The 22208-nt window shown below is 43.3% G+C and overlaps 1 protein-coding gene and 1 long non-coding RNA gene across 10 annotated transcripts in view; one reads left to right on the top strand and one right to left on the bottom strand.

The window, feature by feature from the left end:
• Window positions 1-6057: 6057 nt before the first annotated feature.
• LOC310826835 lies at window positions 6058-8593 on the top strand. Its single transcript, XR_014556010.1, has 2 exons — window positions 6058-7244; window positions 7618-8593. It is a non-coding gene; the product is annotated as an uncharacterized lncRNA (long non-coding RNA).
• ERCC6L2 (ERCC excision repair 6 like 2) overlaps window positions 7850-22208 on the bottom strand; it is a 58036-nt gene continuing 43677 nt past the window's right edge. For 5 of the 9 annotated variants that reach the window (XM_083701881.1, XM_083701880.1, XM_083701884.1 and 2 more), the window contains 3 exons: window positions 19864-20018; window positions 11451-11638; window positions 7850-10750 (listed from right to left, as the gene is read on the bottom strand). In XM_083701881.1, coding sequence (XP_083558007.1) covers window positions 9832-10750; window positions 11451-11638; window positions 19864-20018 — 1262 coding nt within the window. In that variant the 3' untranslated portion in view covers window positions 7850-9831. The remainder of the gene's footprint in view (window positions 10751-11450; window positions 11639-19863; window positions 20019-22208) is intronic. The other 4 variants (XR_014555936.1, XR_014555938.1, XR_014555937.1 and 1 more) reach the window with 2 other exon arrangements.

Here is a 22208-nt window from a genome sequence, read left to right as displayed (position 1 = left end):
AACAGAAGCAAGCAATCTTCCCTTCTGGTGGTCCCTGTTATCAGATGTAAGGGCAAACAGGTCGTCCCCACAGTAAATCTTCTCTACCTGAAAGCTGTAATTTATGTGTCTGGTGGGGTGGGTGGGTGGGTGGGGGCATAGTAACATGTTACAGACCATCCTCTGCAACAGAGTAGATTGACTGAAGGGCCTTGGTAATAGCACAGTGGAAGGTTTTGCATGAAACTCTAAGTCAGGGATCCCCAAACTTGGCCCTCCAGATGTTTTGGGACTACAGTTCCCATCATCCCTGATCACTGTTAGCTAGGGATGATGGGAGTTGTAGTCCAACGGCATCTGGAGGGCCAAGTTTGGAGATGCCTGATCTAAGCCATAGAGGTCATAGCCACTCTACTCCTCCCCCAGTGGCCCTACACAACCATGTGCTAAGCCATGGCTTGGCTTAGTGCATCATCCAAACCTGGGTTCGTGGATTATCTCACTCCACACAAACTGCAAGCTGTAACCAAGCTTGTTCTTGGTTTTACAGCTCATGGTTTGTCTGGAGGTGAGAAACCATTAGCCCAGGTTTAGCTGGTGGGAACGTGGAAGCAGCAGGACCAGGGGAGGAGCAGGGCAGTCACAATCTCTTCTCTGGGAACTCCCCTGTTCAGGCATGGCCATGGTTTATATAGAGCAGCAGCAGGCAGAATTAGGTTCTCAAAAGTTCTCCGTGGCTCAGTGAAAGGAACACACATAAAAAAAAGGGTTCTCAAAGACCAAAAGAAGGTATGGAGGAAGGACAACACTCAGTGTGAGTGGATTTTTTTTTATTAGTGTCCTGTATTTTGAGACGGAATCCAGACAATGGTTGTGGGGAGGGCTTCCATGCAGAAACCTTAATCCAGTTTATTTTCTTTCTCATCCCTCTTTTATCAGGATGTGGGATACCACAGCGGCATTCACAACGTGCCAAATTTTATGTGTGGAGAGGGAGTTTGCTGGGGAGATGGGAGACCAGTTTTTCGGACATGAGCAAAATTATAGCAACTGCACTTGCCATGCTCTTTCAGATACCTGCCGAAAACTGTTATATTTCAGCAAGCTTACATATTTCAAGAGTTTTGCTGATTTTATGTTTTAATTTGTTTTTTTTTTAAAAAAAAATGTATACAGTGGTACCTCGGGTTAAAAACTTAATTTGTTCTGGAGGTGCGTTCTTAACCTGAAATTGTTCTTAACCTGAGGTACCACTTTAGCTAATGGGGCCTCCCGCTGCCGCCGCCTGATTTCTGTTCTCATTCTGAAGCAAAGTTCTTAACCTGAGGTCCTATTTCTGGGTTAGCGGAGTCTGTAACCTGAAGCGTCTGTAACTCGAGGTACCACTGTACTTGTTTAGGAGTTTTGTGCGTTTTAGTAGGGCTTTATCAATGATGGAGATGGAGTTGGGTCCCTGTGTCTACCTAACCCAAGAACATAAGAGCCTGCTGGATGAGGCTAATGGCCCACGTAGTCCAGCATCCTGCTCCCACAGCGGCCAACCAGAAGCCTGGGGATCCTGCAAACCGGACCTGGGCGCAAGAGCACTCTCCCCTCCTGAGGTTTGTAGGAACTGGCATTACTGTGTGGAAGCATTACTGCCACACACCACAGAGTCATGGTATAACCCATCATGTCTAGTAGCCATTTATAGTCTTAAAGGTAAAGGTAAAGGGATCCCTGACCATTGGGTCCAGTCATGGCAGACTCTGGGGTTGCGGCGCTCATCTCGCTTTATTGGCCGAGGGAGCCGGCGTACAAATTCCGGGTCATGTGGCCAGCATGACTAAGCCACTTCTGGCGAACCATAGCAGCGCACGGAAACGCCGTTTACCTTCCTGCCGGAGAGGTACCTATTTATCTACTTGCACTTTGACATGCTTTCGAACTGCTAGGTTGGCAGGAGCCAGGGACTGAGCAACGGGAGCTCACACCGTCGCGGGGATTCGAACCGCCGACCTTCTGATCAGCAAGCCCTAGGCTCAGTGGTTTAACCCACAGCGCCACCCGCGTCCCTTATTTATAGTCTTACCCTCCATGAATTTGCCTTATCCCTTTTAAACCTCTTAGGGGTACCATATAAAAACTCCTGCTTGAGAAGCCACTTCCAAAGAGGAAATGACTTGAATCCCACAGGAATTTGGTTATGTGTGGCCAGGGCAAATGCACCTGCTCTGCCACTTTGTATATTGCAGAGAATTTGTTGCATGCCCTCCTTTTTGGCACATGAACACACCGGGGGGGGGGGGAGCACAAATATATATCTTAGCATTAAGCTAGAGGAGAAATAGTAGTTTTCTAAAGGCCATTTTAAACTTAAGGCAGAAAACATGAGACCCCCACAGCTAATTCTCCCCTGGCCTCCTCGCTGGCCCAAGTAGGACCAATTCAGCCAGCTAGCCCTGGGGATTATCTAATACTTATTTCCCTTAAATTGATTTTTTATTTTTGAATTTTTTGTTATTCATGTTTTTATACTGTATTTTATGCTGCTTTTATAAGTAAGTGTTTAAATTTGTTGTTAGCCGCCCTGAGCCCGGTTTTTGAACCGGGAAGGGCGGGGTATAAATAAAATATTATTATCATCATCATTATCATCATCATCATATCCTGGCTGTACTTGGAATGACAAGGTTTATGGTAATTTTATTATTCTTGCACACTTTAAGAGACATAACTCAAGTGTACTTTTCTATTATGAAACATGTTACGTACCCGGAGCAATGAAGCCACCTCCTTGGAGTCTGATGTTTTTATTTACCGTATTTTTCGCCCCATAAGACGCACCTGACCATAAGACGCACCTAGTTTTTAGAGGGGGAATGCAAGAAAAAAAATATTCTTTAAAAGGAGCGCTGGGCAGAGCCTGTATGCATCCCAGGCTCTGCTCAGCGCTCCCTTTCACAAGCTGCGTGGAGCGTGTGTGTGGCGCTTGCAGGCTTTTCCCCAAGGAGGGAGAAGGGCAGCCTCTTTATCCTCGGGGAAAAGCCCCCAAGAGCCGCACACATGCTCCGCGCAGCTCTTGGAAGCTTTTCCGGGAGGTGGGGGAAGGGACTGAGGAGCTAAGCCAGAAGCTAGAACAGGAAGAGGGAGTGCTGCGCAGCGATGCCTCTTGCTGTTCTGGCTTCTGGCTTAGCTTGCGCAGCCTGCATTCACTCCATAAGACGCACACACATTTCCCCTTATTTTTAAGGAGGGAAAAAGTGCGTCTTATAGAGCGAAAAATACGGTATGTAAAACATGTTGTCAGGGGCTCAGGAGTGGAGAGCGAAGGGGAAGAATCCGAGGGGAGCGTAGGAGAAGAGGACAGTGGGCCGAGGGATTCCATGAGCCTCTCCAGCAAATCGGAAGACTCACAGAAGGGGGTGCCAGTGGCCAGGGGTAGGGGGTTCACAAGGGGAACGCCCCAGGAGCAAGGGGGCAGCAGGGAAATCAGGACCAGCTTCCCCACCAGAGCAGAGTGGGGGGGAAGAGTCCCAAGTATCGGGGCCAGTGCATTCCCCACCAGGGAGAGAAGACGAGGCAAGGCTGACCACGCCTCCATCGGAGAGTCGGACAATGGAGGGGAGGTCAGATCTGGCCAGTATCACGGAAGAGGGAAGCAGTGGCAGAAGTAGTGTAACGGTTAGGAGAAAGGTCACTGGGTTGGCGCGAGAGGCAAGTTCAAATGTACAGGAGCGCGGGACAGCAGAGAATGAGGATTGGGAACCGGGTCCTAAAGCCCGCCGGAGGCAGGGGGAGGAGCTAAGCGACTCAGCGTCGGAAGAGTCCAGAAAGGGCAATGCCCCAGCGGGCAGGAGGACCCAGAGGAGGAGAGAGCAGCGGAAAAGGTGGAGCAGGGCTAGGATCTTAAACTGGTGTCAGAGGGGAGGAGACTCAGACGGGACTTCGCCGATCTAGGGTTTAAGATGTAGGGCTGCACGCTGTGGCTTTGAAATGGAAACTGAACTTCAATAAAGACTTTTGTACATTACGACAGCCTAGCGTTGGTCCTCTGTGAGCTGGGACCTAGAGGCAGCTCTGACACATGTATATGACACTTTATATTTTGAAGTGTCAAAGTCATGTGTAGAAACAAATAAAACTAAACAATATAAGCAATAAGACACAAATTCATGATTAATATAAAAATCACAATAATTCAGTAACCACAGCAGCTGCCTGGATGTACCAATGGACTAGAAATGCTTGTGTAATCAGGTAGGTTTTCAGCATATTGCTAGAAGCACAAAACTGTTATGCCATGAGTATTTTTGAGGTTGTTTGGTGCAAACTACCTTGAACTTCAATATTTAGCAAACTAAAATGCATTATGTCTACTGCGAGGACAGAGTGAAGTTTATAGCATCTTCCCATGACCTAAAGGAGAATCTGCTACAGATAAAATTTACGTTTATTTTCAACTGGGCAATCCTCCAGACCACAAAACCCACCACAGTTCAGAGATTGCTGTGTTCAGTTTTCAGAACAATTTCCCGTTGCATGGAGCAGCCAAGTAATTTCGTTGTCCCCGAGAGGGGGCAATGACAATAAAGATATTATTATTATTATTATTATTATTATTATTATTATTATTATTATTATTAAACAGCTTATACAGGCAAGGACACCCACAAATCCTTTTATTAATGTAGTGTTAAATCTGAAATTTCAAAACTTTCAGGAGTCATACAAATCAAAATTGCTTTCCCACCCCTTCCAGAAACTATGCATCAGAAAAATCCCTCCCATAACCTGGTCCATTAATCCTTAGGCTATGCCACACAGTTTGCAGCAAACAAGAGACTATGCTGCTTTTAGTATTGTACAGGCAACTGCCCATTTACGCACTCACCACATGTTTAAGTGAAATCGCATATACAGTGGTACCTCGCAAGACGAAATTAATTCGTTCTGCGAGTTTTTTCGTCTTGCAAATTTTTCGTCTTGCGAAGCACGGATTTTGGAAAAGCTTCAAAAATCACCAAAGTCTTCAAAAACCTCAAAAAAGGCTACCACACCGCGTGCTATGAGTTGCTCCTCAAAGTCAAGTCGCAACTGCACCCCCTGAATGCACCCTGGGTATTAACGGTTTTAAGAAAAAGGAAACAAACTTGCAAGACGTTTTCGTCTTGCGAAGCAAGCCCATAGGGAAATTCGTCTTGCAAAGCAACTCAAAAACCGAAAAACTCTTTCGTCTTGCGAGTTTTTCATCTTACGAGGCATTCGTCTTGCGAGGTACCACTGTATTTGAAATACCATTGGAAAAGCCTGCAAACACCACATTCCTCCACCAGCCTTTTTGTGATGTTTTTGGGCCACTTCCAGGTTTGGTCTGATGTGTGTATGTGCAGTTGCACGAAGATTCAGCATCCATAAATGTGAGGTTGCCAATATAGTAATTTTGTAATCAACAAAGGACTAGTTTCTTACTAAGTGATTGTACTGCACACAGCAATGCCTTTGGAACAAGACATTAGCAGGAGGACTTGAACATATACATTTGTACCAGAATCCGTTCCGGAGGTCCGTTCAACTTCCAAAACTTCCTGCAGCCAATCAGAAGCCGCGGAAGCCCCGTCGGACGTTCAGGTTCCAAAAGCACATTCGCAAACTGGAACAATCACGTCCAAGTTTGGGAGCCAAAACGTCTGAGTTCCAGGGCATTTGGGATCCAAGGTCATCCATTGTATGGATCCATACAACTGAGGTTGTATCCTACCTGAGAGTCTACGGAAAGGACAGTCGAGGCTTTGCCAACCTAGTGCCTTCCATATGTTCTAGACCAGGGGTCAGCAAGGTTTATCTTGCCTGGGCCAGATCGGTCCTGCAGAGATCCCTCCATAGGCCGGATTGTGCATGCATGTGAGTGTACGCGCCTACGATTTTCGGCGTCTGCGCGTGCACAGATGCGATTTCCGGCGCCGCAGAAGAGTCCCCATGCCGCGCTGGTTTAGCCCAGCATGCGAGTGGGCAGCTCAGTTCGGGGACAGCTTATGGCCAACCAAACGACCTCCGCGGGCCGCTTTTGGCCCATGGGCCTTAGGTTGCTGACCCCTGTTCTAGACTACAGTTCCTTTTGCCTGTAGCCATTACAGCTTATATCAGGTTGGCAAAGGATGTGGCTAACCACCTGTTTGCAAGTTTCACGAAAAGCTTTTTACACATTACCTTGTCTTCTGCAGACTATTTTGTGGCATGGCCAAGGGTATTCTCTTCTGCACTGTCTCCTGACTAGCTGATAAGAGACCCCAGGGAATTCTTACTGTTTTTAATGGGGAAGCTGGGTGGCCTGCAGTGCAACAGGGTCATAGTTCTTTGGCAATAAACCTAAGATTTTCATTGTCTTAAATAACTTACGTGGGATGTAATGATAATCTATCCACAGTGCAGGCCATTCATAAAACTGAAAAGTGCCTCTCAGTACAAGAAATTAGCTTTCCTCAACAAATGTTTGTTTTAGCAGAACTCGATAGAGATGTTTTTCATTGAAGGGATTGTCAACAAAGGGTATTAAAAAGTTTTAAAGAGACTTAATTATGAGGTGCTCTACTCCATCTAGTTAAAGCAAACACTACTACATTATGCTTAATTATAGGCTTGCAAGCATTTAGATTTTTATTTATTGTACTTTCAATTATTTAATTCTAACTCGCCCTGTTCACCGCTATTGAAAGGGTGAATACAAGCTTTAATAAGTAAATATAGTAACACAGAAGATTAAAATCTAAAAGGCTGAGAATACTTTTGCAGGCAAAATACAGATAATGGAAGAGGCAAACGTGAGCTTCCAAATTTGCAAGGTTCTTCTCTTGACTTTGGAAAAAAAATAATTTCCAAATCTAGCTATTTAAAAAAAAATGGTTTTTATTAAAGATTTTCTTGGGTTACAAAAGTACATACAGTGTCTCTGCTTTCAGTTCATAGAATCCTTTTTACAGATCAGTTACATTCAATGTGAGACAGAAATGTTAGACCATGGGTAGGCAACCTAAGGCCCGGGGCGGATCAATCACCTCAATCTGGCCGGGAATCAGCGTGTTTTTACATGAGTAGAATGTGTCCTTTTATTTAACATGCATCTCTGGGTTATTTGTGGGGCATAGGAATTAGTTCATTATTATTTTTCAAAATACAGTCCGGCCCCCAACAAGGTCTGAGGGACTGGCCTCCTACTGAAAAAGTTTGATGACCCCTGTCTTACATAGTGCATGGGCAAGGTTACTGTTTCAGCATCGTGTGGGTAGGTTCTTTAAAGGTAAAGGTAAAGGGACCCCTGACCATTAGGTCCAGTCGTGGCAGACTCTGGGATTGCGGCACTCATCTTGCTTTATTGGCCGAGGGAGCCGGCGTACAGCTTCCGGGTCATGTGGCCAGCATGACTAAGCTGCTTCTGGCGAATCAGAGCAGAGCACGGAAACGCCGTTTGCCTTCCCGCCAGAGCAGTACCTATTTATCTACTTGCACTTTGATGTGCTTTTGAACTGCTAGGTTGGCAGGAGCAGGGACCGAGCAACGGGAGCTCACCCCGTCGCGGGGATTCAAACCGCCGACCTTCTGATCGGCAAGTCCTAGGCTCTGTGGTTTAACCCACAGCACCACCTGCGTCTCTATGGGTAGGTTCTTTAACTATTCATTTATTAGCTTTCGTTGGCGATGAGAGAGATTGGGGAGCCGAGGGCTTGCTTATTTGCCTTAGTTTTTACTACCATCTTAATTTCATCAAAAGGGACAGTACAAATCAATCCCCAAAAGGAGCATGTTCTACAAATCTACTTTGGAGGAAGTGAAGCACAGAGGAACCAATGACACATTGCTGATTTTATAAATGCTCACAGCTGCACACGTGAGGTATCGTATGTAAAAGGATTTCATTTTCAGACAAAATGCTTGCAATAAATTCATCCAAGCTGAAATTTCATCATTTTTCTGGCAAAACCACTTGGCAATTCACTTACCAATTTAGTGATGCGAACGTGGCAATTACTTATACACTTAGCCAATTGTAATTAATTCAAGAAAGTGGCACGGTGAAGTGAAACAGCAAGCAAAGGCTGCTATGCAGTTTTGATTCATTTAAATGAGGCTTGTGCATATGTTTCACAAGACACATTACAGCAGTGATGGTCAAACTTGGCCCTCTAGCTGTTTTGGGACTACAATTCCCACCATCCCTGACCACTGGTCCTGTTAGCTAGGGATGATGGGAGTTGTATTCCCAAAACAGCTGTAGGGCCAAGTTTGGCCATCACTGCATTACAGTATCTGGCAACCAGTGCCCAGCAATGCCAAATGCAGTTAACGGATGTACCTACTGAGTGTTCCAATTATGATACCTGCAAAATAATACAAATATTGAAGAACCATTTGAACTCCCCAGTTAAGAAGCTGAAGAACTGTTTAAACTCTCCTGTTATGATGGCCAAGAAGCTGATTAATAATAGAGATGTGTGATTTAAGTTGATTGGAAACAAATCAAACACTATCAACCACCCAGACATCACATGGGTGGAAACACATCCCATTGCGGCAAGTAGTGGCAGGTTGGATCACAAATCACCTTTATAAAATGTGCATTTATTTTAAAATTAGGCTGGGGGGAAAAAGTACAGTAAGGATGTGTTTTTTTAAGTCCTCAGTTTAAAACACTAGCATTAAAAGTTTGTATCCCCCATTAAAATCTGACAGGTTTCTGGTTACAATACTGCTTTTTTTCATACACTGATACCTTCAAGTTTTAGTTTCCAGCAGGTGTGAAATGAGACAACAATACATGCCTGCAAGGCTTGTACTGCTAAAGTTACACACCTTGCTGTATAAACGATCCCAGTGGAACTGCCCTATCTTTCAGAATCGTTTCAGATATCACAAAGTAGCAGAGTACAGCTACCTCTTCTTGCTCAATACCCCCTCCAGGCTAAGGTTGTGATGTCTGGTGATACATACTACTTGATAGATTCGCAGGAATCTCTTACGCTATCAGCTCAGCAGCTGCCAAACTAGTTCATCATCAAACAAGCACTTTTCAAGATGTCACAACGTTTGGGACAGAGCAATCCTGATTAATCCCAAAGTGTTTGCAGCGATTAACTTCGCTTGTGGGTGTTTTTAGATGTCTGAAAGTGTGCTAGTGTTAATCTAGTAGCTCAGAGGAGGTATCTAGTTAAATCCCACACTTTTGCCACTGCTTTGCCACTGCTTTGCTGATAGAAAACATGACAAAAATGTTGGAGTGTACAGAGGCCAACAAATTACAATGAAACATAAAAAGAATGTGGCCGTTCAACCCATGGTGTTGCAAGTCCTGTGCACAGAGGGATCGGTGTGTGTGTGTAAGGCGGGCAGACTTTTCATGTGTGCAGACAAGCAGGGGAAATGGGACTCTAACGGGACTCTGATATGGGTCTTATGGGGATGGCTCACGGCTTTGGAACATTTCCCTCCCAAGTTTAACTCTTTAAACCTGAATTAGGAGCCAGAAGCAAGAGCACTCACAAGTCAACAGCCAAACAGGAGGAAAATCTCCACAGGTGCTGTAAGAGCAACACACTCTTTTTCTTAACGCTAATGCAATGTGTTTTGTATTTCTTCAGCCTCTTTTCAAGGATATTTTCCTTTCACGATTCCTTCAAAACATAGAGGTTTCCTTCTTTCGAGAGAGAAAAGAAAACAACCTTTCTTTTGAAGGAGTTGTGAAAGGAGGGGGAAGGAAACCGGTGGAAAGAGCACTTAAGAAGCTTGCGAATTCATTGGGCCAGTTCCAGGGGGGGTAGGAATGATCTTTTTTGTTATCACCTGTGGATGTTTTCCTCTTGTTTTCTTCGAAATTAGACATCACGTGCCAGACAAAGATTTGTCATCTGTGTCAGTTGCATATCTTTTCCATAAAAAATTGTCATTTTTCTTCCAAAGAGACTTCTCGTCATCCTCTTTCTTCTGGGATGAAGTGACTGTAGAAGCTCTTTCGCACAGTTTCTCTATGACTGCCACGTCTGTGAGTTTTTCGAGGCTCTCATCATTCTGTTCATTCAGCATGTCCCAGAAGTCTTTTGGCCGAGTTCGTGCTTTTTCTGCAGGGCCGGTGAGAGTCTTCCTAGGTGCCTCTGTTGGTCTATTTTCATGGCTCTTGAAGAGGTCGTTTAAAATAGAGATGTCTCCTAGCATGTCTGCGAAAGAGCTTTTCTTGCACATTTGAGCATGTCTGCTTTCTGGTGGAGACAGAAAGGGTTCTCTTGGCGACTCCATCCCCTTCAAGTTTGGCTGTCCTTTTGCAGACAGCCCCTCAATTATTCCTGATTTACTGCTTAATGAGTCAGATGCCATAAAGTCCTTGAATGCCTGGCTGTTTCTCCTACTAACGCTATCTTGGGTAATGACAGTGGGCAATTGTTTATCTTCCACATTATGGCACACAGCAGCCTGTATGAACGGATGAAATTGAAACTGCTTTGCTTCTGCGTCATGTCTTTTTTGGCCGTAGAGATCTGTTGAAGACTCAGACTTTGATTTTCCACGTTTAGAAATTGCCTTTCTTTTTCTAAACGGGGTTCTGTGCACATCTCCTTCCTCACTTCCTTCTGAAACAGATACTGGAACATCAACTTTTAATAGGTCCTTTAACTCTGGATATTTAGCACTGTAAAATTCTTTCAGCATTTTCTGCCTTTCTTCTGATGTAGTTTTGATAATATGCTTGGCGAGTTCTTCCACTGAAGCCTTCTGAAAATGAGATGCCATTTCTTCAAACTGTTTCCTACAGCCATCAGTGAAACAAAGCATAACTAATTATCCCAATAATGTAAAAAAATAAAGAAAAAAAGTGAATGGATATCTTACAACATGAATCAGTAACACTAATTTCCAGGTTTCCAGAAAAAAGAAAATTCAGAATTATTGCCAAGCCATAGTTTATAAAACCATGGTTTACAAAAAGCTGATATAACATGGTTTGCAAAAACATGAGGTGAGATTCACCTAATGAGTCCCAGCAGCGGAAGTCCTGTGGGACTTTTCCTCCTCTCCTCCCCCCATTTATTGGCTAGACAATAAAAGTTCTTCTAAAAATTGCAATTCCAACCATTAAAAGGAGGACACAATTCCAGCAACACTAAACTACTGTGGAAAAATTTCAGGATACATCAATATTATGTTTTAGACATGATTATTCTCATAGAAAACTAGAAGAATCAACATGCTCTAACTTTTCAGAAAAGGTGAGCAAACCTGACTGAAGGTATTTGCAATGCACCAGCAGAACTGTTCGTTTTACTGTCTTTCCGCAATATTTTCTGTTGTTTATTCCCCAAAGGTTACACTTAAAATCACAAAGGTTTCAAAACAATACTGCTTTTAAACATAACATTATGAATAATCCCCACTGAAAGCTAAAGATTATATAAAGCAAACTGAGAAAAGGCAGTAATGGAGGTCATTTTTGCAAATTGTATTCTTACCTGCGGATTCTTTGGGGTGTTTTTCCAACCAGGAAGGCAATGGCGCCAACTCGGTGAACCTCCTTCTTCTTTTGACAGACAGGATGTCTAATGTAAAGTACTGAAGGCTTGCTGGTTTCATTTACTGAATTATCCTTTTTGGTGTTCCTCTTCCTTGAGAAAGCTTCCCACGGACTCTTCCTGATTTTCTAAACCAAATGTGAAATATAACATGTTAGTCGTTTTTCACCTAACTTTTCTCCTATGCTCCTAGCTGAGGTTTGGTTTAGGTTTTTTTTACAGGGGACAGATGTGGCCTTTTTGAGTTGTTGATGTCAAGGTCCCCCAACAGCTGTTTGATATTTCTATTAGGAAATCGGACTGCTATGTTTTAATAAGTGATAACTTGTCCCTGGAGCCCTAACATGTCAAAAAATGCTCTGTGAAAAAAACATCACTTTCAACTGTCTCTGTATTCAGTATGCAGTTAGGTTGCTGACACCAAAAAAGGGCCCCTTCTAAAATGGGAGAGGGAGAGCTAGTCATTGAGAAACTGGTCATGTACACTTCATTACTATGGTCTCATTTATGCCCCACTTTTCCACAACAGGCTGCATTCAAGCAGTGTACAAAAACTATTATTATTATTAGTTAGTAGCACATTTATTTAAATATTAATAAGTTGAACATTCATAAAAATACGCTATGCACAATTACAATAAGAATAATTTTTAATAATTTTTAATAAATTAATAAAGTTAATAAATATTGGCTAGTAAAATATAATTCAGATTGCAGAGTCACATCATTTTAGGAGATGTTTCAAATGAGGCAGGACCGATTTCTTGCTATTTTTGCACCCAGGTTTCTCAAAGCAACCTGCACAATGAAAAGGGAAATAATGAAGACAACAACAACAACAGTCATCTAAAATAAAATAAAGATAAGTATGTAAAATTTAAAATACAGTAAAATTAACTGTAACTGTCTGAACACTGCAAACTAAGCAACATCATAGAATTAAAACAAAAACAAGCAGAATGGTAAGCATTGAAAGCCAGTCTGACAGGAGTAGTCCAGAGTCTGTTGAGGCTTTCTCTGGTGCTTGCTGTTGTTTAGTCATTTAGTCGTGTCCGACTCTTCGTGACCCCGTGGACCAGAGCATGCCAGGCACTCCTGTCTTCCACTGCCTCCCGCAGTTTGGTCAAACTCATGTTAGTAGCTCCTAGAACACTGTCCAACCATCTCATCCTCTGTTGTCCTCTTCTCCTTGTGCCCTCCATCTTTCCCAACATGGAGACTTTCCAGGGAGTCTTCTCTTCTCATGAGGTGGCCAAAGTATTGGAGCATCAGCTTCAGGATCTGTCCTTCCAGTGAGCACTCAGGGCTGATTTCCTTAAGAATGGATAGGTTTGATCTTCTTGCAGTCCATGGGACTCTCAAGAGTCTCCTCCAACACCAGAATTCAAAAGCATCAATTCTTCGGCAATCAGCCTTCCTTATAGTCCAGCTCTCACTTCCATACATCACTACTGGGAAAACCATAGCTTTTACTACATGGACCTTTTGTTGGCAAGGTGATGTCTCTGCTTTTTAAGATGCTGTCTAGGTTTGTCATTGCGTTTCTCTCAAGAAGCAGGCATCTTTGAATTTCGTGACTGCTGTCACCATCTGCAGTGCTCATGGAGCCCAAGAAAGTGAAATCTCTCACTGCCTCCATTTCTTCCGCTTCCATTTGTCCCTGGTGCTTACATATTTCAATAGTAATATAACATAACTCACTGAATAGCAATTGCAGTTTCTGAGCAGCCTTCAAAATCTCCCTGCATATCACACATTTCAAAATATTATTTATTAAACTGTGTACCAACATCACCAACAGTTTCAACTTCTCCCTTTTCAGCGCAGTCGATCTAGAAGGTCCACACTATAGGCTGCAACCCACAGTCTCCTTGATGAACAAACACATACCCCAAATTTCACTTAGCTACATCACCACCTAAATTGTCTGCTGTGCCACAGAAAACTTCGCTCTTTGATTCCCTGGTTCTATTTTCACCCATTTTGTGGGATTTTGTGCTGTGTTTTATTTTTGTTTCTTGTTTGACTCACTGTCATGGGCCAAAAAGACCATTGGAAAACCTATGGGCTGTGCATCCTCTTTCAGCTTTTTTGACCGAACCTAAGATCTGCACAGATGCTCTGCGCTGAAATCTACTGCAGGTGACAGAAATCCTTTTGTTTACATAACCTATGAAAAATACCTATGTAATACAAAATACAAGTGGCACAAAGGGTTCTTAATAACGCTACCTTTGTATTTACAGTACTCCACAGAGCACTTAAACCTGCACTGGGCATAGAAAGGGCACGTCATTGAACCCCGGGCTGACAGAATGCTTAGTTCCCTCATTTACACCACACTGCAATAACATAAAGAGGGGTTTACCATTAATCCAGGTTTTACTACAAAGCATCCTGTTATTTCTCTGTCAAAACACTGTCAAGAGTGCCAAGTGTCTGTCATCCAATTCAGGGGATTAAGTCTTCTTTTATAGTGCGATACTTGTACCAATTTATAAAAATACAGATATAGTTTCTTAGGGCTGGTCATAGTCTATATTTTGGACTGGATTCACTCCGCAAAGGTTGAATATGACAGCTGGCAGGAAGCTGAGGGGAGAATACATTCTCCCCCTTTTCAGTCACCACATTTCAGTTGCCATAGTGATTAATCCTCCATTCAATGGCTGTCTTTGTATATTCCTTTTCAGTAAAACTTTAAGTAAACTTAAGTTGAAAACAAGCAATTGATGGGGGGGGGGAGAGCCTCCGTATAAAACCAAGGTACAGTATTTTAAAAAGCAAATTAATTCTATTGCGGAATATTATTTCTTCAAACCTTTGAAATGTATCCTGTTCCCTTTCATATAATTATTTTTCCTCCTTTTTGCTACCAAGGATGGGGGTGGGTGGGCATTGCTTAAAGAGGATATCTTACACATAGTGTTCAAACAAGCCAAACAAGGGCCATTCCAGAAACCAGTAATTTCGAATTCTTATTTAGGCTGTTTCACAGAAGCTGTTTTTGCCAATTAACACATAAATTAATTAAGGAATCAAATGAGGTACCCAGACATCCAATTCAAAATAGACTGGCAACAGTAGAAGAGGATGTTTTCCCTGACTCCAGAAGGCTCAAGTTACTTTTATGTTGTTGGAGTTTTTATTTTTCAAAAAAGGATGCAGGCAACCTTTAAAACAAAATAAATTAAAGGAAATAAACCTGGAACACCCAATATGCAGACCAGTCAGAATGCGATGGCTTTCCCCCCAACATAGCTGTAATGTAAGCAAAGTAGAAATAAAAACTTAACAAATATTTAGTGGACATTTTAGTTGGCACACTTCAATTAGAATGGATATATCCAGTTTTATTTAACTCCATAAGGGTATTCTTCCATTTTGCTCCCATCTATTCAATTTTGAATGGAAACAGCTATTATTATTATTATTATTATTATTATTATTATTATTATTATTATCATTATTACTACTACCTTGAAATGTTTTCAAATTAGATTTACCTCCTCAAACAATGACAAAACATACATACATAACAATATACAGTAGTACCTCAGGTTACATACACTTCAGGTTACATACGCTTCAGTTTACAGACTCCGCTAACCCAGAAATAGTGCTTCAGGTTAAGAACTTTGCTTCAGGATGAGAACAGAAATCGTGCTCCAGTGGTGCGGCAGCAGCAGGAGGTCCCATTAGCTAAAGTGGTCTTCAGGTTAAGAACAGTTTCAGGTTAAGAACGGACCTCCGGAACGAATTAAGGTACCACTGTATTAGTATTTGCAGAAAGAGCAGTAGCAGCACTGAAAGAAACCGAAGCAAGATAATCTGAAATTGATCTGATATCCACCACAGAGGAACCAACTCTATAGACCTGAGGTGTTTTCAGCTCGGTTGGGATGGGGCTGAGGCACCCACAATCTGAACGGGGCAGAGGGGGTGAAGCACGGCCCCTCTGCCCAGCACCTTTCTCACAATGGGGCAGCCAGGACCGTCCGGAGTGTCCCGGGGGTGTGGCACCACAAGAGTGGGGGCCCTGCAAGGCTGCCTGGAGCAGCAGCAAAAGGACAGTTGCCCCTCTGGGGCGGCTGATAAGGGACAGAGTGAAGTTTATAGCATCTTCCCATGACCCAAAGGAGAATCTACTACAGATGAAATGTAAGTTTATTTTCAACTGGGCAATCCTCCAGACCACAAAACCTACCACAGTTCAGAGATTGCTGTGTTCAGTTTTCAGTGTTCAGAATAATTTCCAGTTACGTACCACAGAAAAATCCCTCCCATAACCTGGTCCATTAATCCTTAGGCTATGCAACACAGTTTGCAGCAAACAAGAGACTATGCTGCTTTTAGTACTGTACAGGCAACTGCCCATTTTTGCAGGGGTTACGCTCCGAGGCAGCACACGTTTAAGTGAAATCGCATATACCATAGATTTTGGCGTATAAGACGACTTTTTAACCCTGGAAAAGAGGTTAAAAAGTCGGGGGTCGTCTTATACGCCGGGTAGGGGCGGCGGGCGGCGCGCTAGGAGAAAGCCAGGCGGCGGGCTTATAACACAAGCCAAGATTTTTTTCTTTGAAAAACATGAATTGTATGTAAAAGCAGATTGTATATAAAAGCAGACGGCTCAAGCTGCCCACCCACTTCATTCAGTGGAACCGAAAGAAGACTAACTTCCTCTTAGACTGTGCCCATTAAGAATAAGTGAATAGCCAGTAGAAAAAGATAAGAGACCAGAGCAGCCACGATTTCCTATTTCATGAAACGTTCTTTGAGTTTATTACAGGGGCTGAGCTATAGAAAAGAGGAGGAAAGCAGAGAGAAAGTGTAGTCTTTTGAAAAAAAAATTATATGAATCATCAGCAATTAAACAGCGCACATGAAAATTAGCCGTACACTGAGGACATAGCAGTCAAAGACTGCAGAAAGATTAATGGCTTTGTCAAAGTATGTGGTAAAGGCAGTAAATGAAATCACTAGGCATTTCACCACCACCACCAACAGCCCTGAGGTTCCATTTCCTGTTCAAACTTTTCCCCAAGTAAGTATCTAATGCACATCAAGAATCTGGCATCTCCATCTTCACAGAAGGGGTGGTGTATGTGGTGCCAATCCACGTCCCGGCAAGGTATGATTCTTAACAACCACTACGTTGTTGTCTCCTGCTTCTATCCCTGCATTTAACACTTTCTGGGACAAGTAAGGTTAACATATATTGCAGCCTCGCAATGTAAGTGGCTTGCAAAGGCACTGTTTGAGAAATGATGCACCGTAGGTTTAAAGGTTTTCTTGCACTGGTGTATTTATGCACTGGTGAAGTAAGTGGGCAGGATCATGAATAGAGATAGCAAAATAGGGGAGCAAGATCCGATGGTCCTAATGAGGACTGTGTGCTCAGATAGGAGTGCGTCACAAAGGAAAAACTGGAGTCAGGGTCAGAGATTGGAGGGGCAGCAAATCTTCAAAAAAGATTCTCATTTCTTCTCTTCTGTGAGCTTTTGCAAACCTGCAGGAGTCTTCAGGGATCTGTGTGTGACTATAGAGCTGATAAATCTGTATACTTATACTACTTTGAGCATTAATATTTTTTATAATTTAGAAAAACTACTAACTAACATACATTACTAACAGCAATGAAAGCGTATTACGGGCTTATAAATCGTTTGGAGACTATTTTGTAGTGAACAGCTAACAAGTCAAATAAATAAATAAATATCATACAGTATAATTAATCTTATACTGCACATATAAATCTTAAAAATATTATACTGCGCGCACACACACACACACACACACACACAGCACATATAAATCTCTGGGAGAATAGGGGTATGAAATAGTTGTTTAAAAAGCAGATTCACAGCACATACCTAAAGCATTTCAGCAAACACTTTAAAGCGTACGACTTTGCCCATAGAATGCTGGGAACTGTAATTTCAACCTCACAGAACTACAATTCCAAACATCCTTAAACTACAGGCGCAATGTTTCACTGGGCAAAGCTGTGGGCTTCACATGAGTGATAGATGTGCTTAAAACACATTGTGTGGATCTGCTCTTAGTATTGGCACATGAGGAGGAAATAGATGAACTGCCTCATTGGATGTGTCACTATCAGTCCCACACGCCAGTCCTGTCAGCAAAAACTCCATCCCTGCAAAATGAAACAGATGCAGCTCTCCCCAATGCTGAATCCCTAATCTGGGAAAGCTACAGATTTTCCAGTCATAGCCTTCCCTGAAGCTTTTGAAGATGCAGAAACCATTCCACAGGCAACCCTACACACAGCTTAAGCACACAAAGAATGTGTAAATGGGAAAAGTACGACTGCCAACTTCTTTCTAGATGTGTTTCCATGCCATTGACAGTAGCTGACAAAGAAATTAAGTAGGTCAGATTTTCCTCATCACTCTATCTCTCTGCTAGGATACGCTTTCTTAATTTCTTCATAAAAAGCTACTGTTAAGGGCAGATATTGGTTCTTTAATCTGTATGAAATGGCACTTATGACAGTTGAGACTCTGAAACCAATTCAGGGAGAGTAACAATAGGTTGTATCCAACAAAGTTGTGCCACTAGCACAAGACCTTCCACCTACACAAACAGAATTCCTCTTCTTGACTGGTACAGCACCACCAATGTATTACTGGGTTTCTCCAAACCTTCTCCAGCAGATCTGAACAGGGTGCAAGAGGAGAGGAGGGACAGAGATCCTTGCACCTAATGGGAAAACTCCATTGGGTACAACCTGATATTTGCATCAACATGTGAACTGCTCTGGGAACAAGAAAAGTTTTACAATGCAGTTTTTGTGAAAGATGGTAGCTGTTTGGCTGGGATTAAAAGCTTCTCTGACTTGAAAGCTGACCTCGGGGATGTCTCAGAAGAAAGAGTACCAAAGGAGAAGAGAATCTAGGGGGCAGGGGAAAGAGGGTTTGAGAGAAAGGACTTCAGGCTCCAGGGTAGGGAGTCAAGTAGCTTATGACTGCCATGTCAGACACCGAGAGCTCTCCTGTGTCTGCAAAAGCAGTGCAGAAGGAAGACATTTGTCTGGTGCAGTTTCTACCATCACTGTAATGTTGTGGCCTGTAAATCCTAAACTGGAATTAGAAGCCAAGAGAGAAAGGAAGATGTGTGCTTAAATATATACAGTGGTACCTCTGGGTGCAAATGTTCCAGAGCCCCATTCGCATCCAGAAGCAAACGCAACCCACGAGTCGTGATTCGCTGCTTCTGTGCATGCGCATGACGTCATTTTGACCGTCTGCTCATGCGCGAGCGGCAAAACCCGGAAGTAACGCGCTCCGTTACTTCTGGGTCGCCACAACGTGCAACCTTAAAATACTTATCCCGAAGTTACTTCAACTCGAGGTATGACTGTATATTATTGAAATTAAGCAACACATGCATAGGAGACAGGCTTCTAGGTTTGCATGTATTATCAAACAAAAATAGGGAAATGGTATGCTTTTTTGACAATATTGTTGTTGGCATCCGTCTGCCTCAAGAGACAATGGCCTGTGCCTCTGGGGGTGAAGTCAAACCGCTGTGTTAGGAGCACCAAAGTGGCCTCCTCAGGGCGCAAGCCTGGGCAGCCTGCATAGAGGTCCTGGGCTGCCCAGATGCCAAGACCTTGGCCTCGCTGATGTGGTCCAAAGGAAAGCAGAGCATGCGCTTTACAATATTAGTTTAAAAAAAAAAATACTGCAAACAAAGGTACACAACATTGTTGGCTATTTGCAGTATAGTAGCACTGCAGAGAGCTTGCCGGGGAGACCATGCATTAAAAAGGGACTCAAAAATAACTTAAACAAGGTTTTAATTACAAAAACAAAAACTCCTTTTACAGTAAATACATTAACAAACATGACCCAACCACCAACCCATCCCCCAGGGTAATGGGAAAGCTAGGTGCTTCTCCTTATATACTCTACCCAATTGCTGACACAGCTTAATCAATACAACTCAGCAGCACCTGCTATGTTTCACAGCTGTAAAGCTGGGTCTCGTTATTTTGCTCTGGCCCCTTAAAGACATACACATCGGGTGGAACAATGATGGACCTTTAAAGAAACCATTCAACAATGGACATCCTTGGGATGTCCATTAAGTATTTCAGAGTGAAAATATATTTTATCTTTTGTAACGTATTATCCACCGAACTCCTAGCTCCCTTGATACAAAAATAGCAGCAAGCGCTTTGTTTGGACTCTGTTGGAGGCACCTTGTCCAAGGAACTAGGCCTTTGATCACTCACGGTTGCTAATATTGAAAAGCAAGGGAAATACTGAGGTCGAAAACCAGCAACAACAGAAGCAGAAAACATTCCACAAATCCTTCTCTTTACCTTGGCCGGGCGTATGGCTACATTTGCAGGGAGCTGCGAAAACTGCTGCAGTTCAAACACGTCTTGCACCGCCCACCGACTCATCTGATTTTCCGCCTTGCTTGAACCAACCACATTTTGATTTGAGTGAACATACGACACTTCTGCAACATCACCTATCAGTTGAAAAAAGAAACACAAGAGTTCATTCATCTAAGGATACAACACGATTGGCAGGTAGGCATTCAATGAAACAAAAGGAAACTTTGCACCAGCAGGCATTGTTAGGGGAGGAATGAGCCCTGAATCTCCTGCCCTTTCCCTCTTTTCTTTAAGTCCTTTTAAAAAAAACAAACCACAACACAATTTGTATACAAAACAGTTTTCTTTCTGAACTTTGGTCTGCGTTTGCATCTACTCTTAAGCAAATATTAAGCTTTGTGAGCCTATTCTTGAGTCTCTAAGCATCCTAGCAACTTAATTCACCCAAATGTGAATTTCAAACCTACAACCTTGAACTTTTAACCTTTTAAGGAAGATTAACCTCTCTTAAGGTGAAACCCCAACCCCCTTTTGTGCTGTGCTGTGCTTGGCAGGGGTCTGAATTGGGCAAAAGCTGTCCCTCCGCCCAGCTCTGCTGGCATTCATTTACAAAGTGATACCAGCGCCCCGTTCTGGCTGCTCAACAAACAAATAGGCAGAAGAGCTGGTGCCCAGGGGTGGAGGAAGGGGGTGCGGTGGGTGTGGTCCACCCCAGGTGTCACCACTGAGGGGGGTGACAATATAATAATATGATTATTTATTATTTATACCCCGCCCATCTGGCTGGGTTTCCCCAGCCACTCTGGGTGGCTTCCAACAGAATATTAAAATACAAAAACCTATGAAACATTAAGAGCTTCCCTAAACAGGGGCACCTTCAGATGTCTTCTAAAAGTCTGGTAGTTGTTTTTCTCTTTGACGTCCGGTGGGAGGGTTCCATAGGACAGGTGCCACTACCAAGAAGGCCCTCTGCCTGGTTCCCTGTAGCTTTGCTTCTCGCAGCGAGGGAACTGCCAGAAGGCCCTCGGCACTGGACCTCAGTGTCCGGGCAGGACAATGGGGGTGGAGACGCTCCTTAAGGTCTACTGGGCCGAGGCCGTTTAGGGCTTTAAAGGTCAGCACCAACACTTTGAATTGTGCTCGGAAACGTACTGGGAGCCAGTGTAGGTCTTTCAAGACCGGTGTTATGTGGTCTCAGATGGATGGCACTCACTGCAGGGCCTGCAGCCACAAGTCTCTCCTGCCCAAACTGTTTGCCCGCTGCCTCTCCCCCAGCTGTAGGGCAGCTGAGTGGGAGGAGGCAGGCAGGCTCCAGAGGCCCCACGGCTTGCCCCGCCCTCGCCCTGCCCGTGGGCGCATCACCCCAGGCGCCCAAACAGCTTCCTCCCCCGCCGCTGCTGATGCCCACAGCAGCCAGTGGAAAGTTCCAAAATGGGGCACTCTGGAGGCAGGAAGAGATATAGGCAGGGCCTGTCCGAGATCCATTAGATCCCAAGTCAGCCCCACTGCTGTCATGTGACGGCGTCAGCCCAAATCCAGGCCTGATTGCTCTTTGCCTGCTCTGCTGACAGATGCATCCGAGCTGTGGATCTTTCACTCTGTTAATCCTCATTGGGCAGTAGCCCAGGGTTTGGACTGCACTCCTAAATTGGAACATGGAATCTCTGTTGAAAGCAGCAAAAATTCGGAAGCAATTTTTGATCATCTTGAGATGCTAACAACACAAATGGTTCTGTATTGTCTGTAAGCACATACAATACAAACAGTGTCTGGTTAAAGTAAACACTCCACAATTTAGAGTCCAAACAGATAGCATAAGAGCAACAGTGAATCTACCATATTTACTCAAATCTAATGCTTATTTTTTGGCCAAATTACGTTGCGAAAATTAAGGTGCACGTTAGATTCGATGGCACATTTACATTTTCCAGCAAATACTTTTTTTGGTTTCAATTTTCTGAAAATGGAGGTGCGCATTTGATTTGATGGCGCATTAGACTCCAGTAAACACGGTAGTAAGACCAATAAAACAGAAGAAAGTTTTAATTTGAAATAAAGCTTAGTTTAGACTGTAATGCAGACTGGCAGTAAACCTGTCTCAAAAGCTCCCCTTATTCTAAGTGCTAATGGCAATTTCAAAGAAAGCTTTAATTGTTGATATAGGATTATGAGACAGCTAAGGCTTTGTCTTCACCAATATTTGTTTTTGTTTTAGAAACAGGTCTTTACAATTATTTGACAAAATAATCCTCCAGGTTTGTAAAGAAATTCTTCCCAACCCTGCCTGCTGCAAACACACTCATATAAGGAATTAGAGAAAACTC

This window comes from Podarcis gaigeae (genome assembly GCF_964106915.1).
Source record: "Podarcis gaigeae genome assembly, chromosome: 11".
Classification (NCBI taxonomy): Eukaryota; Metazoa; Chordata; class Lepidosauria; order Squamata; family Lacertidae; genus Podarcis; species Podarcis gaigeae.
The sequence above is the reverse complement of the archived record's forward strand: the minus strand, read 5'-3'. Positions and strand labels throughout refer to the sequence as shown.